Source organism: Herpailurus yagouaroundi, unplaced genomic scaffold, assembly GCF_014898765.1.
Source record: "Herpailurus yagouaroundi ecotype Mexico unplaced genomic scaffold, PumYag 197, whole genome shotgun sequence".
NCBI lineage: Eukaryota > Metazoa > Chordata > Mammalia > Carnivora > Felidae > Herpailurus > Herpailurus yagouaroundi.
In genome coordinates, this window is record NW_024412428.1 from 13,746,497 (window position 1) to 13,769,490 (window position 22,994).

General features: G+C 35.9%; 1 protein-coding gene across 11 annotated transcripts in view; it reads left to right on the forward strand.

The window, feature by feature from the left end:
- Positions 1-22,994, forward strand: part of NBEA (neurobeachin) — a 689,863-nt gene that overhangs the window by 448,238 nt on the left and 218,631 nt on the right. For all 11 annotated transcript variants that reach the window (XM_040448178.1, XM_040448180.1, XM_040448182.1 and 8 more), the window contains one exon: positions 11,593-11,736. In XM_040448178.1, the coding sequence (XP_040304112.1) occupies positions 11,593-11,736 (144 nt within the window). The remainder of the gene's footprint in view (positions 1-11,592; positions 11,737-22,994) is intronic.

Genomic DNA, 22,994 nt, shown 5'->3' on the forward strand with positions numbered 1-22,994 from the left:
CACCTGGGTGGCTCAGTGAGTTAAGCATCTGACTTCAGCTCAGGTCATGATCTCCAGGCCCATGAGTGCTGACAGTTCTGTGATCTCTTCTTTGTTCTCTCTCTCTCTCTCTCTCTCTCTCTCTCTCTCTCCCTCTCCCCCCTCCCCCTCTCCCTCTCCCTCACCCTCTCCCTCTCTCTCTCTCTGTCTCTCAAAAATAAATAAAAATTTTAAAAAGATTTTTAATGTTCCATGGGGCTCCTGGGTGGTCAGTCAGCTAAGCAACCGACTCTTTGATTGCAACTCAGGTCATGATCTCACGGATTGTGAGTTCGAGCCCCGCATCTGTCTCCAGGCTGACAGTGCAGAGCCTGTTTGGAATTCTCTTTCTCCCTGTCTTTCTGCCCCTCCCCTGTTCATGTGTGCACTCGCTCTCTCGCTCTCTCAAAAATAAATAAACTTAAAAAAATAAAATGTTCTGAGTGTTTTAAAAGTGCTTTAAATAACCTATATCAACACCATCTCTTAGCTATTCCATGTTTTTTAATGATCAAGGAGAAATTTTTATCAGTTTTTTCTCCCATATTTGAGCCACTTGCTTATGTAGCCAAAATATCTCCTACTCCCCGTTCCCAGGATCTTAAAGTAAATTTTCCCCACTGACTTCTGTGACAGGCTTTCAGAAGCAAAACCAAGCATCATTCCCTAGGTTGATGCCCCCCACTGCCATAGGAAGTGTGCCCATCTCTCAGCCCTTGGTTCAGTTGCCCAATGCATCTTTCATTCCTAGAGTTGTCAAAACTTTCTTCCTTCCATTCTGCTCCTCATCTGCCATTTACTCCTCTTGGCTCACCATGCAAGGTTTTAGTCCTCCCTTCCTTCCTTCCTTCCTTCCTTCCTTCCTTCCTTCCTTCCTTCCTTCCTTCCTGAAAAGAAATATGCTCATTGTAGAAAATCTAGAAAAGGCCAGAAAAGTACAAAACGGGGAAAAAAATCTCTCATTGACACCCATGTAAAGCAGCTATCTGCCAGTTTTGATGGCTTTATTTCTTGCTAGTCTTTTTCTAAGCAAACTTCAGCATAGGACCCAAACACTATGCTCTGTATCAAATAATCGCAAAGATGAATAATGCATCGTCTCTGCTCTTTATGATATTGACAGGGTTCCAAACTGCCCCAAGTTTTCTATATGTTTTAGCATTTTTTTCCATAAGTAAAGTGTGCCATGTGACTTTTAATGTAATAAGGTCCTAGTTTGAATATTTCACAATTACCCTAACTTCATGGCTAATCAAAACCCAACCGAGTAATATCCAGTCTAAAATGCACAGGGATTCTACATTTACTATCATGTATATTCTTAAAATATGGTTTATCAGATTTCCTTTAAAAAGCACAGAATGCATTTTTCTACATTCACTCCATTAAGAAGCTTATTGAGTTAGCATTTTATACTTCTATAGTGCTGCACTTAAATTCAATAAGATTTTCTTGCACCTTTTTAATTGCATTTTTTTTTTCAGTTTAAAAATGCTGTTTGAGAATATCCCCTTTGTTGGTCTGCTCTAAGAAATATTGCTTACATATGAATATTTTGAATTAGGAATAAATGAAATTCCATTTTTGCTGTCAGAACCAAATTGTAAAAATGCACTGCATGTCTTGGAAAATCAGTATACTCTATTAGCAGGCCTGTCAATATAAAAAGTGCCTTCCATTTCCACCTCTTGCTCTAATAACCTTTTCTGTGTTACTCTGAGGCAGTTCACATAATCAGAGTATATTGTCAGCTTACTGGAGTTGGGGAAGCATGAAATGAAAATCACGTTAATATTGATCCAATTCTTTTACTTGCAAGTGTCCTTGATGTCCTTTTCCACTAAGCAATAACTGTTGATGTTAGGTAGCCATTTTCTTATTTTAGGTCATACAATCCAGTAAATCATTTACAAGCATAGCTAATCTAAATAAGAATTTGCTGCTCAGAATAATTTCTGTGAACACTCTATCTTAATTAATGCCCCTATTGCTAATTCTGTATTTCACTCCACCACTGAATATTTTCCTGCAGCTTTCCAGAGAACAGCCTACCTGCAGATATAACATTTGTCCGGTTTGAAACAAAGTCTGTGCAAGTTTTTCATTGGTAAAAAAAACCACAAGGGATGTGGCACTCTAATTTTATGTGATGCAATGATGTGCTGAAGATGAGCCATAAGTAACATAATTATTGATTCGGGCAAGGATTACCACTTCTGAATCAGGTTCAGTGTAAATTTGAAGCCGGGATCTTGGGTTTTTAGTTTTATGGTAGTTGAGATAATATCTATTTTGGATTATTCAATGTATTCTCAGGCAACAAAAATGAAGTGGAAGCCACAATTAAATGTAATGCATTCAGAATGCATTTATGTATACATTTATTGCATGTTTATTGAGTCAGTGACCACTTAGATTTTTACTTAAAGTGTGTTGTTTTCATAAGATGATTTTGTGTTAATGAAGGGAGTCTCCTGACTCAGCACGAGGTATAGAAGAGAGAAAAGGTACTTGAAATTTTTAGTCATTCTTTTTAGTAGTGTTTTTATTCAGTATCACTAACAGTTTTTATCATTAGGATATTTCTACTGTAAGGTCTTGGATTTTTTAAAATTTGTTCTACATAAACCATGATTTTTTTCGTCTTTATGTCAGCAGTATTTCTTATGAAAATATTTCCTTCTTTCTTAAGGAAAGAAATACTATGTCCGTGATGTAGAGTCAAACACAAAATTTAATTTTGAATTTAAAGTATTTACAAAGAAAAATATTTACTTTAAACAATTTTTAAATTATATTACAGTAAAGTGTATTGTATATATGTATCTACTACATTTATATTATATTAAGATCGGCCTAAAATGTTTTTGAGTCCTATGTTTCTCAATATAGAAAAAATTTCATCTTATTTGAAATGTTCAAAATTATAATGTTCTCATTAATAGATTGGTTCATATATATTATTGCATGGTAACATGTCGCTATCTAATAATATTAGGTGAGAGGTATATTTACCTTAAAATCTTTTCCTTTTAGTAAAAATTAAACTTAAAGTTACTAAAAGCACTGTTCTATAATAGTATTTGTTGCTCTGATTTCAGCTTTAATGAGGAAATGTAATCTTTGTTTTACAAGATGCCAAGAAATTAATACCTCATTAATATTTCTAAAAGCATTTAGGTTTGAAAATGAATTGCAGCACATTTTTATTACTGAGGTATAACTGACATCGAATTGAAACTTTTTTTTTTTTTGGAGGAGAGGGGAAAGACAGACAGAGAGGGAGAGAAAGAGAGAATAGTAAGCAGGCTCCATGCCCAGTGCTGAGCCCGATGCAGGGCTCAATCTCAGATCATGACCTGAGCCGAAATCAAGAGTCAGATGTTTAACTCACTGAGCCACCCAGGCACTCCCTAATTGAAGCATTTTATCTTATTTACATAGGAGTAGATTTTGTCAAAACACATTTTACAAGCCAGAAATATTGTAAAGTGGTGTACATTGGAAAGAATTTCTCTTTCACGAAAGAATGTTATCTTGCGAAATTGACTTCCAGATGTTTAGAAACATTAGAATTTTTCCTGATGTTACATTTAGCTGAAATTGAAATGATACTAAATTTCCATTCTGCCCATTCTCTTCCAGTGATGAAGAAGTATATATTACGTGCATTATCTATACATAATACTCTAAAGCAAATTCTGATGCTAACTTTGTTGAGAAAGCTATTCTTTTCATTCGAATGTCTAAGATATTAATAATACTTACATTCTAAAGATACCAATATACAAAATCACAAATGCATGCCAAATACATTGATGCTTATGTAGTTTTATTTAATAATATCTTTAAATGAATATTATGGTTATTGGGGGAAAACAGTTTTTAATGTAAGCTGTTTACATTCCATTGAGTTTCACAAACACTTCATGGCACCTGTCTCCAGGCCCTCCTTCCTGTCTTCAGGGAGCATCTAATCAATGGAGGAGTTGAAGGCTCATACTGTGTTTTAGTGAATATAAACAGAGAAATGACAGCATGGCAGAGGGAACATTAATCCCAACCGAAGGAAAGAAAACATTTATTTGTTGAATACCTGTTGTTTGTTAGGCATTCTGCTAAGACCTTACATGCATGAATTATCTTGAGGTGTTTTGTTTTGTTTTTTTAATTTTAATCTCCTCACATCAGCCTAGTTTTTTCCCCCTCCTTTACATAAATCTTAAAAGCATTATTATACACAATAAAATACTGGCTGTATTCTTTTTCAATTTTAAGTTATATGCTTAGTAAACTCTTTTAATATTCTCTTGTTAATTTTTTATTTTACCATAATTTTAACAAACATTTTTGAAACTTTATTATATAAATAAGCTTCACACATTTTAAAGTATTTTAATATACACTGTCTCATTTTAACATTGCAATAATACTATAGGAGTTTGGTTGATAGATACCTATTCCTCCTTCACAGGTTGAGAAACTGGAGTTAAGAGATTGGTCTAAATATGTTTTCAAAATATGCTCTTAATAGATGTTAGAGGGGAAAAATAAAGTAAGAATTGCAAACCTCATAGCCCAGGTTCCTCATTTTTGAGGAAGCTATAAAGGACATAAAGAGTCAAATGACTTCTGTATTGTGCACATAAAAAAATGATTACTATTTGAATTATGCTTATATTTTCATGTGCTCATTCAACAAATGTTTGTTGATTTCCACTTTGTTTGGTATTTGGCACATATCTAATTAAAGTCTTATTAGGATAACACCTAAATGAAAGAATCCAGAAAATACCAAAAAATCATAATATATTTTGACTAATTTCTTAGATACAAAGCTTATACAGAAAAGGGAGTAATCAACTAAACTGAATCTTGAAGGACAAGGCAGATAAGAGAATTCCCTGTGAAAGAAATTACATATATCAGATTTAAAAGCTTGAAAAAGTATTGCATGTTTGGGACCAGACACATCCAATTCTTGGGGGATATGAGATGTGAAGATACCAAACCAATGAAATAGTGAGGTTAAATAAGTAGGGGGCAGACCATGAGTCATAGGTCATGTATTTAATTGTGCAGGTCGATTAATACTGAAATTGTATTCTTAAATGGTAGATTTACATTAGATAGGTAAATAGATGCATAAACACATGCATATATCATTTTTAATAAATAACAAATTAAAGCCATATTTCTGTACTCAGTGAAAAATAAATAATAGTGTAAAACTGGTAAGAAGCTGATGCTGTGCTAAAATTGGCTTATTACGGGTTTATATCTTTTCTCTGTGTGTTAGTCACATAATTTATAGCTAACTTATGGCTGTAAATTACTTTTTTTTTCAATATATGAAATTTATTGTCAAATTGGTTTCCATACAACACCCAGTGCTCATCCCAACAGGTGCCCTCCTCAATACCCATCACCCACCCCCCCTCCCTCCCACCCCCCATCAACCCTCAGTTTGTTCTCAGTTTTTAAGAGTCTCTTATGCTTTGGCTCTCTTCCACTCTAACCTTTCTTTTTTTTTTTTTTTTCCTTCCCCTCCCCCATGGGTTTCTGTTAAGTTTCTCAGGATCCATATAAGAGTGAAAACATAGGGTATCTGTCTTTCTCTGTATGGCTTATTTCACTTAGCATCACACTCTCCAGTTCCATCCACGTTGCTACAAAGGACCATATTTCATTCTTTCTCATTGCCACGTAGTACTCCATTGTGTATGTAAACCACAATTGTAAATTACTTTTTATCTCTGTTAGTATAGATGTTTCAGAGCTGTATAGAATATTCATCAAATAACTTCTGAAACAAATAAACTACAATGTGCTCTTTTTCTTTATACTAACTGTTAATATTTATCAATAATAATTTAAAAAAGGACGTGATGGGTAAATGAAATAACTTCTTTTGCCTAGATTGTCCTGACTCTCCAGATGGACATATTCTCTGAGTATTATTAAGATAAGTGAATGTCTTCAATTTGTCATTTCTATATTTAACATATTTAATGATAATACATTATAGTAGTGATATTAAAGTATAGAAACAATTCTAGAAACATTTTAGTTCTCTTGTTACTTCGGTTTTAGAATATACTGTGTTTCACATGGATCTTGTTTATTAATAAATTTAATGAGGGGTCCCTCAGTGGCTTAGTCGGTTAAGCATCCAACTTCCGCTCAGGTTGTGATCTCACGGTTCGTGAGTTCGAGCCCCGCGTTGGGCTCTGTGCCAACAGCTCAGAGTCTGGGGCCTGCTTCGGATTCTGTGTCTCCCTCTCTCACTGCCCCTCCCCCGCTCATGCTGTGTCTCTGTCTCTCAAAAAATGACTAACTGTTAAAAAAAATTTTAATAAATTTAATGAAAGAGGAGCTTTATTTAGGTTCATATAACAGATTATTCTACATTAAATAACATTTTCACATACAGCGCTTCAAACATATATATTTACTAAGAAATCTAATGGGTATAGAATGTCTTCCTGTAGTTGTTGTTTGTAACACAATGTGGAAAATAATGTAAGAGTAACTTTGGATTTGGATTAATCTATAATTTGGTAGCATTTTTTTGTTTCTGAACCTTCCCAACTTATGGCATTTTGATGTTTTCTTAGAAAATAAGTGTATATGTGTATACTATCCAATTTTACACACAATTAACATTTTCAAATCTAAGTAGGGAGTTCTCATGGTCTGTAGTATTTGCTTGTTAATTTCTTGATGAATGGTTAAAGAGGCCAAGAAGTGCACTCAGTCCAACATGTCTTCTGAAGACAGATGATCTCAAATAAATTCTCTTCCCAATCAGATTTTGATTTGTTGGGTGTTCAACCAATTCTTTCCAAGGACAGTGTTTATAAGCCTTGTAATGAGACAGCCCTTTGAGACCTTACCTCTTTTTGCCTGTAATTTTGATGAATGAATCTCTAATTCATAAAAGATATTGCAATTGAAAAGCACCTTTGGATCTTGTACACTTTAATTTAGATAAATGTTTGGTGCAATACCACAAAATCAGGAAGTTTACTGAGCTACAGACTGATAACACTTCAAACAGGGGTGGCAAGTTCAGTGTGTTGGTACAGATTACTTTACTATCTATCTTTTAAAGGCATGATTGTTTTACTACTTTAAAACCAGAGATGATAAAATTGAAAGCTTAATATGCATTTCAGAGTTTACCTTCCTTTGACTACATTTATTTTATTTGTAGATTTTAATAACACAAGAGTAATGTAAAGCATTTTTCTTAATGACAAAGCAGATTAAACATGATTGTGTACAAGGTAAAACATGTTTTATCAGGCTGACTCATACTTAAAGGGTTTAATTGATTATTTCATGTAAAGAACCAAGTTCCCTTTTGTGTAAATACACAGATTCTCCAGTTTGCCCCCAAATTGGAGGCAGATCAACCAGAATCTCTGAGAAATCTTAAGATCTTCAGATTAAGAAATATCCAGAGGTGACGTTTATGTCTCAGGTCATCCATTTGTTTAGCATTTAGGAGGGCTCACTCTGTGTCAGGCAGTGTGCTAAGAACTGAGAAGACAAAGACAGAAACATGTTGCCAGTGATCAAGGAGCTTTTGGGCTGTGTGGAGACAACAAGCCAACAGCCAATTCCAATACCTGTAACTCCAGTAGTAGGATTTGCAAGGGTGGGGGAAGCATAAGGGAAAAAGCACACAAACTTAGCTTAAGAAATCTGCGAAGAGGGGTGCCTGGGTAGCTCGGTCAGTTAAGCGTCTGACTCTTGGTTTCCCTCAGGTTATGATCTTATGGGAGTGAGATTGAGTCCTAGCTTTGGGCTTTGCCCTGGGCCTGGAGCCTGCTCTCTCCCTCTCTCTGTGCCCCTCTCCTGCCCCCCCCCCCATAAATAATAAAGAAAAAAATAAGAGAAATCAGAGGGGTGCCTGGATGGCTCAGTTGGTTAAGTGTCCAACTCTTGATTTCAGCTCAGGTCATGATTTCATGGTCTTGTGAGTTAGAGCCCAGCATCGAGCTCTGTGCTGACAGTGCAGAGCCTGCTTGGGATTCTCTCTCCCTCTCTCTCTGCCCCTCCCCTGCTCGCACTTGCTGTCTCTCTAAAAAAGCAAACAAATAAATAAATAAATCAGAAATCAGAAGGGCGCTTGGGTGGCTCAGTTGGTTAAACATCAGAGTCTTGGTTTCAGCTCAGGTCATGATCTCATCATTCCATGAGTTTGAGCCCAAGCATCAGGCTCTGCACTGACAGTTCAGAGCCTGCTTGGGATTCTCTCTCTATCTCTCTCCTTCTCTCTCTGCCTCTCCCCTACTTGCACTGTCTCTGTCTCTCTCAAAAATGAATAAATAATTTTTTTCTTTAATAAGAGAAATCAGAGAAGGGAACACAGAGTGGGTAGACTTGAACTCATTCAGCGAATGTTTGTTACATGTCCCCTGGGTACCAGGCGCAGAGGCTGCAGGAACAAAGCCATAATCTAATGGAAAGGACAAACACATAACAGATTAACATCTGTACAGTGTAGTTGAGTTCTATGTAAGCTGTGAAAGCACAGAGTGGTTGGCTAAGAAAGGCACCTAAAGGAGGTAATTTGAAAGATCAAATAGGAATTAGCCCAACAAAGGAGGAATGAAGGAACACACCATACAGAGGGAATAATATTAGCCCTGGGTGAAAAGGTCCGAGCACGTATTTTGGAAGCTATAACTGGTTCAGTAATGGTGATGGGGGAGTAAGAAAATATAATGCAAAACTGGTAATGAGGATAAAAGGCCTAGACCAGCTGTGCTAAGGAGTTTATTTTTTTAACGTTTATTTATTTTTGAGACAGAGAGAGACAGAGCATGAACGGGGGAGGGGCAGAAAGAGAGGGAGACAGAGAATCGGAAGCAGGCTCCAGGCTCAGAACCATCAGCCCAGAGCCCGACGCGGGGCTCAAACTCACGGACCGCGGGATCGTGACCTGAGCTGAAGTCGGACGCTTAACCGACTGAGCCACCCAGGCGCCCCAAGGAGTTTAGATTTTGACTCCTATCATGTAAGACTTGCATTGAATGTTGTTGATTGGGAGGAGTTAGTAAACAATATTCAGCAGGAAAATATCAATTTATTTCTGCTTTGTAATAATCACTCTGACAAAAACATGGGGATAGAGTGAATAAGGGAGCTATTGAAGACCTCCAGTCTAAAACAATGGGAGCCTGAGCTGGGGCCATGGCAGTCACCTTCCAGGATGACCCCCAAGGTTTATGGCTTAAGTAAGTGGGTGTATCAAAACAGGGAGAGGTGGAGAAGCCAGAGATGATTCATTCAGTTAGGGAAATGTGGAATTAGGAATACCCAACTGCAGATGTCTAATAGAAATATGGCTTCTCGGTTATTAATCATTGGATTTGTGTCTTTTGTTCTCAGATGATGCAAGCTCTGAGTTGCTCAAATTAAGTTACTACCCAGGAAGCAAACAAGCTATAAAGATAGCTACCCCCAGAAGAGTTCTGTTTTACTGGCTTTATATCACCAAGAAACCAAATAAAATTAAGATAAGATTCTGGAGCATTCAGTATTCAGTCCTCAGGCTTTTATTCCAGAAGTAAGAATCATCTGTGGGCCTGTGAAAGAATATACATATAACCTGTTTAATTCCTCTCACCTCCCATGTAGCATTAATTTGTAATCATATTGTTTGTTTCTGAAGTATTTATCAAAATATGTTTTAACAAATCTATTACTTTATGCTGTTCTAATTGCCATTATCCAGTAAGAGCTAGGATAACAGACTGTACCTCTCTGACAGTGACATTCTACAGCGCTATTATGACATGACCGTGTTCCCCATATGTTTTTTATTCCTCCACGTGCTACTTTTGAGCCAACTTATTAACGTTTTACGCAAACAGAATTTGCTCTGAGTGTGACAGAACCAAGTTTGCTCTGAGTCGCTGACAGAAACAAGTGTGTAAGTTGCAATGAAAGGCTAGCTCTTTTCCCCTGCAAGTTTTACAGCGGCTAGATGTACTTCTGAGGAAATGGTCGAGCAGATATCACAGACATTAATGGACTATTAATATCCAAAGTCCTAGATTGAGGCTGGGAGAATGGACCAAAAGTATTGCTAATTGTTCACTGTAGAGAATTTTGGCCAAAGGTGTAATAAGATTTGGAGAGTTATTGCACATGTACACAAACATCATAACAGCCCCTAGAACTCTGATGTGACACCACCATGCAGGAGTGATGTATTAGGCTCCCATTTTCAGGAATATTTCCACCATGCCTAATGACGTGTAGGTATTTTCCCAGGAAACGCTGCTTCCTTGAAGCCTATATGCTAATACTACAGCTAGAACACATTAAATTACATTTTCTTCCAGAAGAAATTCCTCCTTCAAGTGATATGAAATAGAGGTGTTTTTTAGCTATCTATATAGATAGATAGCTAAAATATATGTATGTTTACATATATGTACCTACACGCATATATATGTGTGTATGTGTGTGTGTGTATGTATATATATAAGTTTACTTGCTATTCAGATCATTTGAGTCATCATCACCTGCCAAAGCGGGTGGCTGAAGTGGCTGTTCTTAAGATATTTTAATATAATGTAGAAATTTAAATACTGAATTACATCCATTACGCAGTCAGATCCATGAGAGATTCAAATGCGTTGTAATTTGTAACCTTAACTGATTGCCATTAACATATGCTAGGTCAGCTCTGGCTGTATTTCAATTTTTCTGACTTACTTTGTTTTTATATATTTGGCCTTCTATACTATTTTATATAACAAAATAAGGCTATCAGTTTAGAAAAACTATTGATTTCACTAACTGTTAATAGCAATTGTGCAGCACATTTTATGTCTATACTAGTCCTAACTCCACCTGTTTGTAGCGTCCCAGTGGCAACCACTTCTCTCTTCAGATGTGGATGTGTTCTTGTTTTCTTCATACTTCTGTACTTTCAAAAATGATCTGATTGGGGTGCCTGGGTGGCTCAGTCAGTTAAGCAAGTGACTTTTAGCTCAGGTCATGATCTCACGGTTCAGGAGTTCAAGCCCCGCATTGGGCTACAGAGCCTGCTTGGACTTCTCTCTCTGCCCCTTCCTCACTTGCACACTCTCTCCCTCTCTCTCAAAATAAAGAAACTTTAAAATTAAAAAAAAAAAATGATCTCATGTAATGATTATCCAATTCACACAAAAGTACAATTGTGTAGAATTGTGTACTTTTATGTATCAGAAAGCCAAGTTTGTGGGGAGGTGCAGATTTTTTATAGAAAATGGTGATCTTAGAGCCCCAAGACATGGGGGGCTTTCTCCTACGCCAACTCCTAGGTCTCCACGAGACATGAACTTTCTCGGCCTGCTTCCTCATCTGTGAGATGAGGGTAGGTGATTACACCCCCCCACCTTTCTCAAAGCTTTTCTGAAAGCAAACCGGATGAAGGGGAAAATGTTCTCTAGTTCTGTAATTGTGAAGTCATATGTAAGTGCAGCATAAACTTATAAGAAAGTAATAGGTTGTTTTTTATACAAAAAGCCAAGCAATCATGATCACCCGTACTATTTTGGTTGTGATTAGGCACTGAAGAAGATGTGGTAAAGTCCAAGAAAACCTTCAGAAGTCAAGCAATAGTGAATCAGAACGCAGAGACAGAACTTATGCTGGAAGGCGATGATGATGCAGTCAGCTTGCTGCAGGAGAAAGAAATCGACAACCTTGCAGGTAAATGTGTAAATATTTTTCTTCTATTTGTTATGAGTGATAAATACACACAAAGTTCCTGAACTGGAGATCTGTCTCCTGGTGAATGAGTTTGTACCAGTGGTTGGAACGAGGCTGAATCTCGTGAACATTAATCATTTACTTTATCTCGTTTCTTATATTGGAGAGAAGAAAGTACATACCAAACAAATATGTATTTTACTACTAATAATTGAATACTGTACCTACTCTCTTTGTAATGAGGAGCAACATTTTAATGTGAGATAGTGTATAGCATAAATTGTCCTGTCTAACTGCCTGAATAATTGGAAGGGGGGACAGAATGCTAGACTCATCAACATACATGTGACTCCAACATGCTAACGGCTGTGAAGAACAGCCACCTCAGCCCCGAGACCATCGAATTTGCCATTTTTTTCCCTGCTCTCACTTTTGGGAATGTCCCTCCCCATTCCTGTTTTTTTTTTTTTTCTCTATCCCCACACTGCTAACCCCCACATTCTTTCACCTGTCTGCCCTCAGTTTCCATCTTGTCCTATGCTGGTCTAATGTCAGTTCAGAGCAGTACCTGCCATGACCATGTGGGATATGGATATCTCAGAGTGTTGGCCTATACCCTTGTTTGGGTTTTAAACCATCTTTGAGACTCTGATGAAAACAGGTTGCTTCACAAAGGTGCACATATAATTTTGTACACAATTTCAGAGGGCTCACTGACCCCTGGAAACCAGTCCATAGAATCATATCCTGGATCTTAAGTGAAAAACTCCTGCTTTAGAGTCAAAAAGTGGCTGAGTCTTCCCTCAATTCTGTATTTTTAGTCCATACCACAGTGGGGAGGCAGGTGCCAGTAGAGAAGTGGACTTGTATTCATCATTCTGTTTACAAAATAGCACTTCTGTTTTCAGAAATGTGCTGAAAATGATCTGGCATGCTTTATGAAAACCTCCAGTGAGGGCCACCTGGGTGGTTCAGTCAGTTAAGCATCTGACTCTTGATTTTGGCTCAGGTCATGATCTCAGGGTTCATGGGATGGAACCCCACATCGGGCTCTGCACCACCAGCACAGAACCTGCTGGGGATTCTCTCTCTCTCTCTCTCTCTCTCTCTCTCTCTCTCTCTCTCTCTCTCAAAATAAATAAATAAGCTTTAATTAAAAAGAAAAAAGAAAGCCCCTGGTGATGTTTTCTACCAGTTAGAGATTTCTCTTTTTCCCAGAAGTGTTCTTATTAATTGTAAACTAGAGGTGGCACATTATTCTCCCTCTTCTATAAAATGTTTAATAAGGTTATTCTAATACCAGCTCCTGCATATACCTAGTCTAGTCACTGACGTTTCTGTATCATGAAAATTATGTGTTCCATTTGGAACTCATCCTAAGTCTATGAACAAGTGTTTGCCTTGAATTCCTAGGTAAGTGTTGATGTTTTGGTTTTGTTGTTTTTGTGGTTTGTTTTACTAGTTCAAAGATTTACTCTGAGGCCATTTGGAAGTTTAAGCAAATGAAGTCTGTAATTTCTTTTTCCCAAAGATTTGTTTTCTCTTTTGCCGGTCTTATTCTTGATCCTAAAGAAGTAGAGAAAATTTATAAACATGTTTTGTTACCTTTTTAGATAATGTGTTGTCTTTCCTCATTCACAAATGGTAATAAATATGTTCAATAATTATACAATTTAGTTTAGACTCTCCATTATAAAAGTAATTAATTACTTGATACAAATTTGGCTGGTACCCTGAAGTTTATTGTAAAAAGATTTTCCCTGTACTATCAGAGGCAAAATCCAATAAAGACTCATAACTTCTTTATGTTTCTCTCCTTTAATGGTAGCTAGAGTAATTATTAATATTAATTAACAGTTTTTTTACTTGTATTTATTTTTGAGAGACAGAGACAGAGAACAAGCAGGGAAGGGACAGAGAGAGAGGGAGACACAGCATCTGAAGCAGGCTCCAGGCTCCGAGCTGTCAGCACAGAGCCTGACGTGGACTCAAGCCCATGAACCATGAGATCACGACCTGAGCCACCCAGGCGCCCCTATTAATTAATACTTTAAACAAAATTCCCAAAATAACATTAAGTTAAAATACCTACAGGACAATGAAAGTATGCTTGCAGTAAATTAGTTAAAAACCTAATTATGTGGCTCTTGACCAACTCACTGTCAAGACTCTTCTAACTTCAGTCTTTTAAACAGATTTTTCTTTGAGCAGATCCACTCATATCTATTTCCACCTGGTTCTAATTCATACTATTTTTGCAGAATGCTTGTGTCCGATAAATCTTACAAACTGTCCTAAAATATTGATCCCTGATCTGGTCAGTAATGTTCATCTTTAAAACAGCAATCCACGAATGTGACACTGAGCTTTAAATGCAGTAGAAAAGAAGGAGGGGATGGATGTTTTGTGAAGGGAGAAGTAAAGGTAACAGAAATAGTCTGCATAATATATAGGTATATATAGGTTCATCTTGTAAATGCTGAAGCCTGTTTATTATCTAGACTGGCGGGATAGTTACAGTGTCACAGAGAAATCATTTTTAGAAGTTAATTACAAACCACTATTCTTAGATTTAAGAGGTTAATAAAATTGCGGACCACATAAATATGTAACTTTTTGGTTGTCTTTGTCTCCAAAACTAAAATTTATTAAATAATAGTGGCTTTCTTGTATATAACTTAAAGTTCTATATATCCAAATAGTGCTAAGCTGCCTTTATAAAGAGTGCTTCTGTATCACAGGAGATGTACACTCATTAAAATCCAGGACATCCTAAAATTAGTATAATCTGATACTCTTGTCTGGAAATATTATGTAAGATAACAAATGCCCATTTTCCATTTCTGGGATTAAAAATTACAGGTTGATCTTTTCATGATTTAGTGATAGGACTTGCTATCAGTAATGTAAGAAATGTACCTTCAAAAGTATACAAGTACTTAAGAGTTCTTACATTTTAGAGTTTCATTGAATGAAGGCACCATTTTTATAATAATAATGGTAAACCTAAGCCTGCCGATTAGCCTAATTCATTTTCTTGTTCTTACAAAGCCCTGTTTTGCTGATAGGCACACAAATGAGGAGACCATGCATTATAATTTGTCAATATGCAATATTTCTTATGAGTCAAGTTAAATTCCAAGAAAAAAAAATACGCTAATTAGAATAGAAAACTAAGGAAAGTACTAATTTGGTTAAGATTAATTCTATTCTGTGGCTTACAAGACAGGTTCAGTTTTTGTTTATAAAAAGAAAAAGAAAAAGAAAAGAATAGCTAGCATGGCTTCCTAAGAACCAGGCGGTGTTCAATGAGCTTTATATGCAGTAACCTATTTCATGTTCACAATAACCCTATGACCTAGATACTATTATTACCCTAATTTTACAAATGAGGCTTTAGAGGCCAAGACAGATTAATTTGCTTGTGTAAGATTAAAAAGTAAATAAAATAATGTATTTCCTCTTAAATACATAGTTTATGGTTTGAATTGAAATATACCAAATACTATATTTAAATATGCATGTGTATATACTTAAAGACTCTCCTAAAATAATGTCAAAACAAGATCCTCAGCTTATACCTCCATTTTTACATTGGTCCATTATACTATATTTAGAAGTCTATGAATATGCCCAATAATTAATTTTGATTTTATATATCAGTTCTCTAAAATCATTCCGGTAAGTTAAGAAAATTGGGTAGAGTATTTTTTAGCACAATTTTATTTGAATTTTGACTCCTTTTTTTCCCCATTTTCTTTGGAGCTTTCTAGTTTTAATAAAGATAAAATGGTCCACAAATTTTACAGCTTTAAATGTCATACAATTTTCTGTTTCACTTTTTAGTTCCCTTTCTTCCCAAGCTGTTCATCTCAAGAGGCAAGTTAAATGTGTGATTATTAATTACTCAATTTATTATGCATTGTAGCAAGTGGCTAATATAATTATAATATAGAAGTATGCAAATCAGTTAAGTAATTATTATATTAATAACACCTAACTTTATTTTAATTGCTTTTTTTAGTTTGTAGTGATTCACCAAAGTGAATTAGCACCTAAGATTCCATACGTAACTAAAAATTTCAATTTACTAATTATATTGTTACTTAAAACATTGTAATTAATTAATATAATTTAACTGATTTTAATCTAAAACCCCGATATACATTTTAATTTGAAACTTACTTTGCCAAGTTATTTCTTCAAATAATTATTAAGTAACTGAAATTTAAGATGAACTCAAATTTATATGAATTGACAAGTGAATGATTTACTTCAACTGATAGAATTGTGTACCACTGATAAAACGTACCTCCTTTTTTTAGGATGGTAGTTCTGTCACATACACTGAGTGAAAGTACAAATATTTTCCATAACAGATTTGGAATTTGTACAGAAATTTTTTATTGTTACTTACAAATATTAGTCATTTTGCAAAGTTAGGGAATTCTGGGTTCACGTTGATGATGGTCACTTATGGTTCATCAGTTCTGCAAATTATCAAAAAAATGTTTTATCTGTGTAAGCTCTTTTTACCAATAATCCACCCATCCATTCCTACACCAATATCCAAACTTCTTAACCAGAAATATCCTTCACATTTTTCCATTCTACACCTTCCCTTGTATCACTTATCAAAATCTCTACCCATTTTTTATACATATTTTAAACACTTCATGAAGTATTCACTGGCCAGTTTTGTCACCCCATAACCTTTGTGTGGTAGCAATTTTATTGAGACATAATTCACGTGCCATACAACTGACCCATTCAAACGGCACAATTTAATGATTTTTAGTATATTCACAGAGTCATGCAGCCATCATCACAATCTTAGAACACTCCATCACACAAAAAGAAACCTCCACACCCTTTGGCTAGTCCACCCAATTTCCCATGCCCCCTCTACAGGCCTAGAGGACCAGTAATCTACTTTCTGTCTCCATAGATTTGACTATTCTGGACATCTCGTATAAATATAATTGTATAATATGTAGTCTTTTGTGATTAGCTTATTTTACTTACCATTATGTTTTCAAGACTCATCCATGTAATAGCATGCATGTCCTTTTTATGGTGAATAATATTCCATTGAATAGCTATTTCACATTTTGTTTATCCATTCATTAATTGTTGGACATTTGGTGTGTTTCCACTCTTTGGCTACTGTGATTAACAGTATGAACATTCACATACAACATTTTATGCCAACATGTGTTTTCATTTCTCTTGAGTATATACCTAGGCATGAAATTTCTAGGTCAAATAATAACTCTATCTTTGACTTTTTGAGGAACTGTTAGACTCTTTTCCAAAGTGGCTGCATCATTTTACATTCCTATCACCAGTGTGTGGGGATCAGATTTCTCATTATTATCTGTCTTTTTTATTATATATTATTATATAATACTGCTCATTATTATCTGTCTTTTTTATTATAGCCACTCCTTGAAATTTTGATTATATCACTCTTAAGATACTGATACAATACAAGATGTTTTTGTGTATGTTTTCTTTTTCCTTTTAGATTGCAAATTCCTTAAATATAGTGACCATATCCCATATATCTTTGAACCGGGAAGAAATCTTAATACAATTACTTGCACTAAAAATGTTCCCATTGAAAAAAGTTTATGTAGGGGGCGCCTGGGTGGCTCAGTCCATTGAGCGTCTGACTTCGGCTCAGGTCATGATCTCATGGCCTGTGAGTTTGAGCCCCGCGTAGGGCTCTGTGCTGATAGCTTGGAGCCTGGAGCCTGCTTCAGATTCTATGTCTCCCTCACTCTCTGCCCCTCCCCCACTCATGCTCTGTCTCTATCTCAAAAATAAATAAACATTAAAAAATTAAAGAAAAGAAAAAGTTTATGTAGGTTGAAATAAACTAGAGAGCTAGTTTAATAACTATAGATTATTATCTAGTTAATTTATACCAAAACCAAAAAAACAATTGAGCTATTAGAATTAAGTGTTTGGGGCTTAAATTATTCAGATCATCTGTTCATACTAATTGAATCATTCAAATTACTCAACTCATCAGTTGACTTTTTCAGGGTAAGGACTAAACTAATCTTTCTTCCGTTCCAGTTTTTGCTAATTGTATCATTTTGACTAAATGTCTCTTAAGACTCGCATTTTTAAAGTCAAGATACCACTGTGACTCTTAATCAAAAAATTTTTTTTCTCTATCGCACAGAAAAGATATTCTATAACCAAAGGATTATATTGTTATTTTGAATACTTAAAAAGAGTTAACTAGTATAGAAAACTGGCAACGTGGGAAAAAAGTGTTAGAATATGAAAGTTGTATATTTTTTTTATTTTTTTTTTTTTAAAAATTTTTTTTTTCAACGTTTATTTATTTTTGGGACAGAGAGAGACAGAGCATGAACGGGGGAGGGGCAGAGAGAGAGGGAGACACAGAATCGGAAACAGGCTCCAGGCTCTGAGCCATCAGCCCAGAGCCCGACGCGGGGCTCGAACTCACGGACCGCGAGATCGTGACCTGGCTGAAGTCGGACGCTTAACCGACTGCGCCACCCAGGCGCCCCTGAAAGTTGTATATTTTTATGTGGCTTTTTCAAAGTGATAGATTTTATTATCCTTTACACACACACACAGTCACCCCACATACCACACACCAAAGTCCAGAATCCATAACTCAGAAAAAAAATGCATTATTTAAATTTAAGAATGAAAAAGATATAGAAATGAGGAGAACATCTACTAAAAGAAACAGGATGTAATCAGTAAGAGGTTCTCCTAAATGACAGTCAGCTTCCCTGCAGGACACCCCCCTTTAATGCCCTAGACAGTTCCCAAGTATGCTTTCACTGATGTTTAGAGGGCAGTACCTTTTCAGACTATTTTTCTGGTTGTTAATGGGTCAAATTTTTGGTCTGTTTTCTGTTACCTTTATTAATTCATGGTGAATGCAGATATCAAATAATTGGAGGGGAGCTTGCTTAGACTTTGTTTTAAGGTTGACCATTCCTACCTCCCTAAGTCTCTATTTTCTTACATTCACACACCAACTGATTTGCTTACTCATTAACATCTATTAAATATTTAGGAGATAAAACTTTAGGACTCAGAGACTGATAGAAAAAAAATCATCAGAAGGATTAGCACTGCTACCACTACCTCTCAGTAACTTCAGTAACCAGAAAGTTACTTCATAAAATATGTCTACCCTAATAAGTGAAAGTAGACAATTCCGATGATCAGATAAGTGGGGGGCACCTGAGTGCCTCAGTTGGTTAAACATCTGACTCTTGATTTAGGCTCAGGTCATGATCTCACGGTTCGTGAGTTTGAGCTCCACATCAGCCTCTGGGTTGACAGCTTGGAGCCTGCTGGAGATTCTCTCTCTCCCTCTCTCTCTCAAAATAAACATTTTTTTTTAAGATGATCACATAGATACTGTAGGCCTTCCAATGTTCTAACTTGGAATGTCCAGATACCAGAGGCAAAAGTTGTTTATATATACATTGAACGTTACCTAAAAACTGAGCTAAGAAAGGTGGATAAAGCAAAATATACAACATACAAGGAGGACAAACTCAAGATTATAGAAAAATATAATAAAAATACAGGAACAACAGGAACTCGAAAAGCTAAGAGTTTTTCAGAGAAATGTTATTTAAAAAGAAAAAAGTTTGAACCTAAACACAGAAAAGTTTTATTATAATTGTTTAATGGAATAAGAGAACATACTACAGAAGGAACAAGTTCAGTGTTAAACAGATAAACTCATACCATATCTGCTTAAGCCTAACTACTCCATGCAATCCAGTTCAAATATGGTTAATGACCAGTATTTCCCTAACAAAACTAGTATTTTTTGCAAGATTTCTCCATATTTATTTTATGTAGTTTTAGTTACAGAGTCAAACTAGAATTGAATCGATCTGATATTTGTATTTAGGGGGAAAATGCCTTTTAAACATTCTGGATTCTCTAAGATGCATTTTGCTCAGTATTTTCCCCTTAATTTTTAAGCCCATGTGTATTTCAAGGGAAATTTAATCCATATGTCCCTGACTCACTCACACTTAACTCATCAAAATATTGTTTAGTAAAAGCATTTGATGTTGAAAAAGCCTTATGAGTCTGTATAAGTCTTTTTTCTCTCTCTTTGAATTAGGAAGTTGCTTTGCTAGTCATAAATAGTATACCCAAAGGGTTCACATTCAGCTTCAAACACAGAATTCACAGAGCTCTTGGACACAACATTAACACATGCCCATTGCCTACAAAAGCTAAAATATTTAAACTCCTAACTCAATTTTTTGATTCAGTTAAAGAATTGTAAAAATAAATAAAAGCTTTACCTTGACTACCTAGCCTTTCTACTCTCTCCTCATTATTTTTGCAATGTCTACAAGGCCATTTTAGAGTCTACAACATTTTGCTATAATCCATGTTTTGTTGTTTCCAAAAATGTATGTCTCCTTCCACCATGTAGTCTATAAAAATGCTTTTAAGGTACTCTTAATTATGACACAACCTGCCAGCCCAACTATGTAAATTTAAAATATAATAAAAAGACAAATTCAACTATTATTTAGTAGTTCACCAGCCATGATTCAAATAATATATAGCATTTTTCCATCTTTTCTTAAGAAACCATCCTTTGTTATGCTGCAAGTGTTCCACAAACCACAACAATGCCTATTCTTCCTAATACAGTTCTAGTTGAAACCTATTTTTATTTTTTTTACTTGTTTCTCTGTACAGAGACTTTCCCATAAAGTAATTCCTATACAGACTTATATTTATTCCCAACCTGAAAAGCAGAGGTGACAAAGAACTGAACTAACTTATCAGTAGACCAGATCTCTCCTACATGTAGGGGACTAAACTCTCCTATGCTGTGTTTTTTAAAAAGTACGTGAATGAGTATGTTAATCACCTACTGGAAATATATGGGTCATCTTGTCTGTCACACTTGGAGGAATAAACAAACAAACAAAAAAAGTTCCTACTGCCAAACTGTGGATGTCAGCAACTTGGAGAAGAAGAGATGAGTATTCATCATCGCATATTGCCACACCTGTGAGGACTCCGGTGGTCTCTCCAAAAGAATTTAGCACTAATACAAACATTATATAAAAACTGATCTTGGGGCGCCTGGGTGGCGCAGTCGGTTAAGCGTCCGACTTCAGCCAGGTCACGATCTCGCGGTCTGTGAGTTCGAGCCCCGCGTCAGGCTGTGGGCTGATGGCTCAGAGCCTGGAGCCTGTTTCCGATTCTGTGTCTCCCTCTCTCTCTGCCCCTCCCCCGTTCATGCTCTGTCTCTCTCTGTCCCAAAAATAAATAAACGTTGAAAAAAAAAAAAAACTGATCTTGCCACTGCATTTAAAGCCGTAATATACAAAAGGACAAGTAAGTTTTTCTGCAGAGCGAAAATATTTTATTTATTTGATTATTTTATTTCCATGGCTTGGTGTTATAGAGCCAGAGTAATATCCTGCAGAAGGTACTTAAGGACAAGTATTTACATGGTGGTCAATTTGTAAGTTGTTATCACAGTAGAAGCTGCTCCATCAGTTCAAATCATCAGCCCAATAAATATAAGTGTAGAACTTTTCATCAGCAAAAAGGAAGGGAAAGCCAGACTGAGTTGCCTGTCTAAATATTGTTTTTTGTATTGTATCTTTTTCCAGTTAAAATGTTCAGGCATTTACTTGATCAGAAGATGACTGATTGCAATGTCTTATGCTTTTTTAATTCAAAAGTTCTGTTGAATTTTTCCTTCATTTAGGTCACTAACAAACAAAACTGCTTAGTTGTAGCCTTATTACAGTTCAGTTGTATACGAAACAGGATTGTTAAGAGCCAGGTATCACAAAAACTTTCTTAAAAAATCTTCTATCTAAGCTTGAGCTAGAAGGAGTCTCAATTCACCAACCAGTTTTCTGGGGAGAAAAATGAGCTTGATAGGTAGTAAAGAGGTATGTGTGGATGGGCACATGAAGCTGGGAGACATAATTAAAATTTACTGAAAGAAAAAAATACCATAGGCAGTAACTTTCAATTCTGAATTAGGTAGCATAGTTCATTTTAGGGTGTGGAAATTAGGGGTTCAGACATTGGGGTATTTACTCATGATCACATTACAAGCAAAGAGATAAGCTGAGATTTAAACCCATTTTTCTTCCTCTGTTAAAGCCCTTGTTCATTTTACTATTCCATTATATATAAACCAGTGTTTGCTTGGTTTTTAATTCTAAGTTGTAACCCATTGTGGGTAAGCAAATCAACTATGTGGATTATTACCCACATTATTTGTAAATAAAATAAAATAAAAGAGAAAATAATAAATTCAAATACAAAACTTCAAAATTCATCACACATAGTAAAGATAAGAACTGGAAGGACTTGCTGGGTCCTTATTCTCTGATGCCAGATCCCAACTTGATTGAGGTTGGATGTGGTCATCCAAGCAAAACAATTATCAATATTGAATATCTACTATATGCATGATATTATGGTGGGTGCTTGGAGTAAAAAGACACATACGATTAAAGTTTCTGCTTCCAAGGAGGTTATAGTCTAGAGGAAACATACACAATGAAAAACAGCAGCAACCTAGATATACAAAGGGAACAACAATAACACAAAACAGGACCCTTGACTACCATGCGGATTCTGGAAGGCCTTCCTAGAATAGGTGTTTCCTGTATTGAGTCCAGAAACGTCAGTAAAGGATTTCAAAAGATTTAAAGGGTTGTTATTGCAGACAGTGGAAACAATTATATACTAAAATATCACCCTCCCTGTGAAACTACAGTAGTTCTAAACTATTCAGGTAAATGTATGAGGCAGGGAGTTTGTGAAGTTGAGACTAACAAGCTCCTGGGGGAACGTTATGTGCCATGAGGACCCTGGATTTTTATCCTGAAGGCCACAATGAGACAGTGAAGGATTTTAAGCATGGAGATGATAAGATCCAATTTAAAAAAATGTGAAAGAAATCACTCGGGCCACTGTGTAGCTTGTGGTTTTAGGATGCCAAAACTTGAGGTAAAAGGCTGTTGTTCGAAGCAGAGGCAATGAGAGCCTGAACCGATTTTAAACTGGTAGTGGCAGAAAAGGGAAGGGGACACTTAAAAAAAAACACTTAAAAGGTAATATGTCAGGGACTGTGATAATGGGCTGGTTGTGAGGAGTAAGAACGAGGGGCACCTGGCCTAGGAGAGGGAATGATCTAGGAATTATTAAATGTTTTTGGGAATGCAAAGATGCAAGGTTTTAGG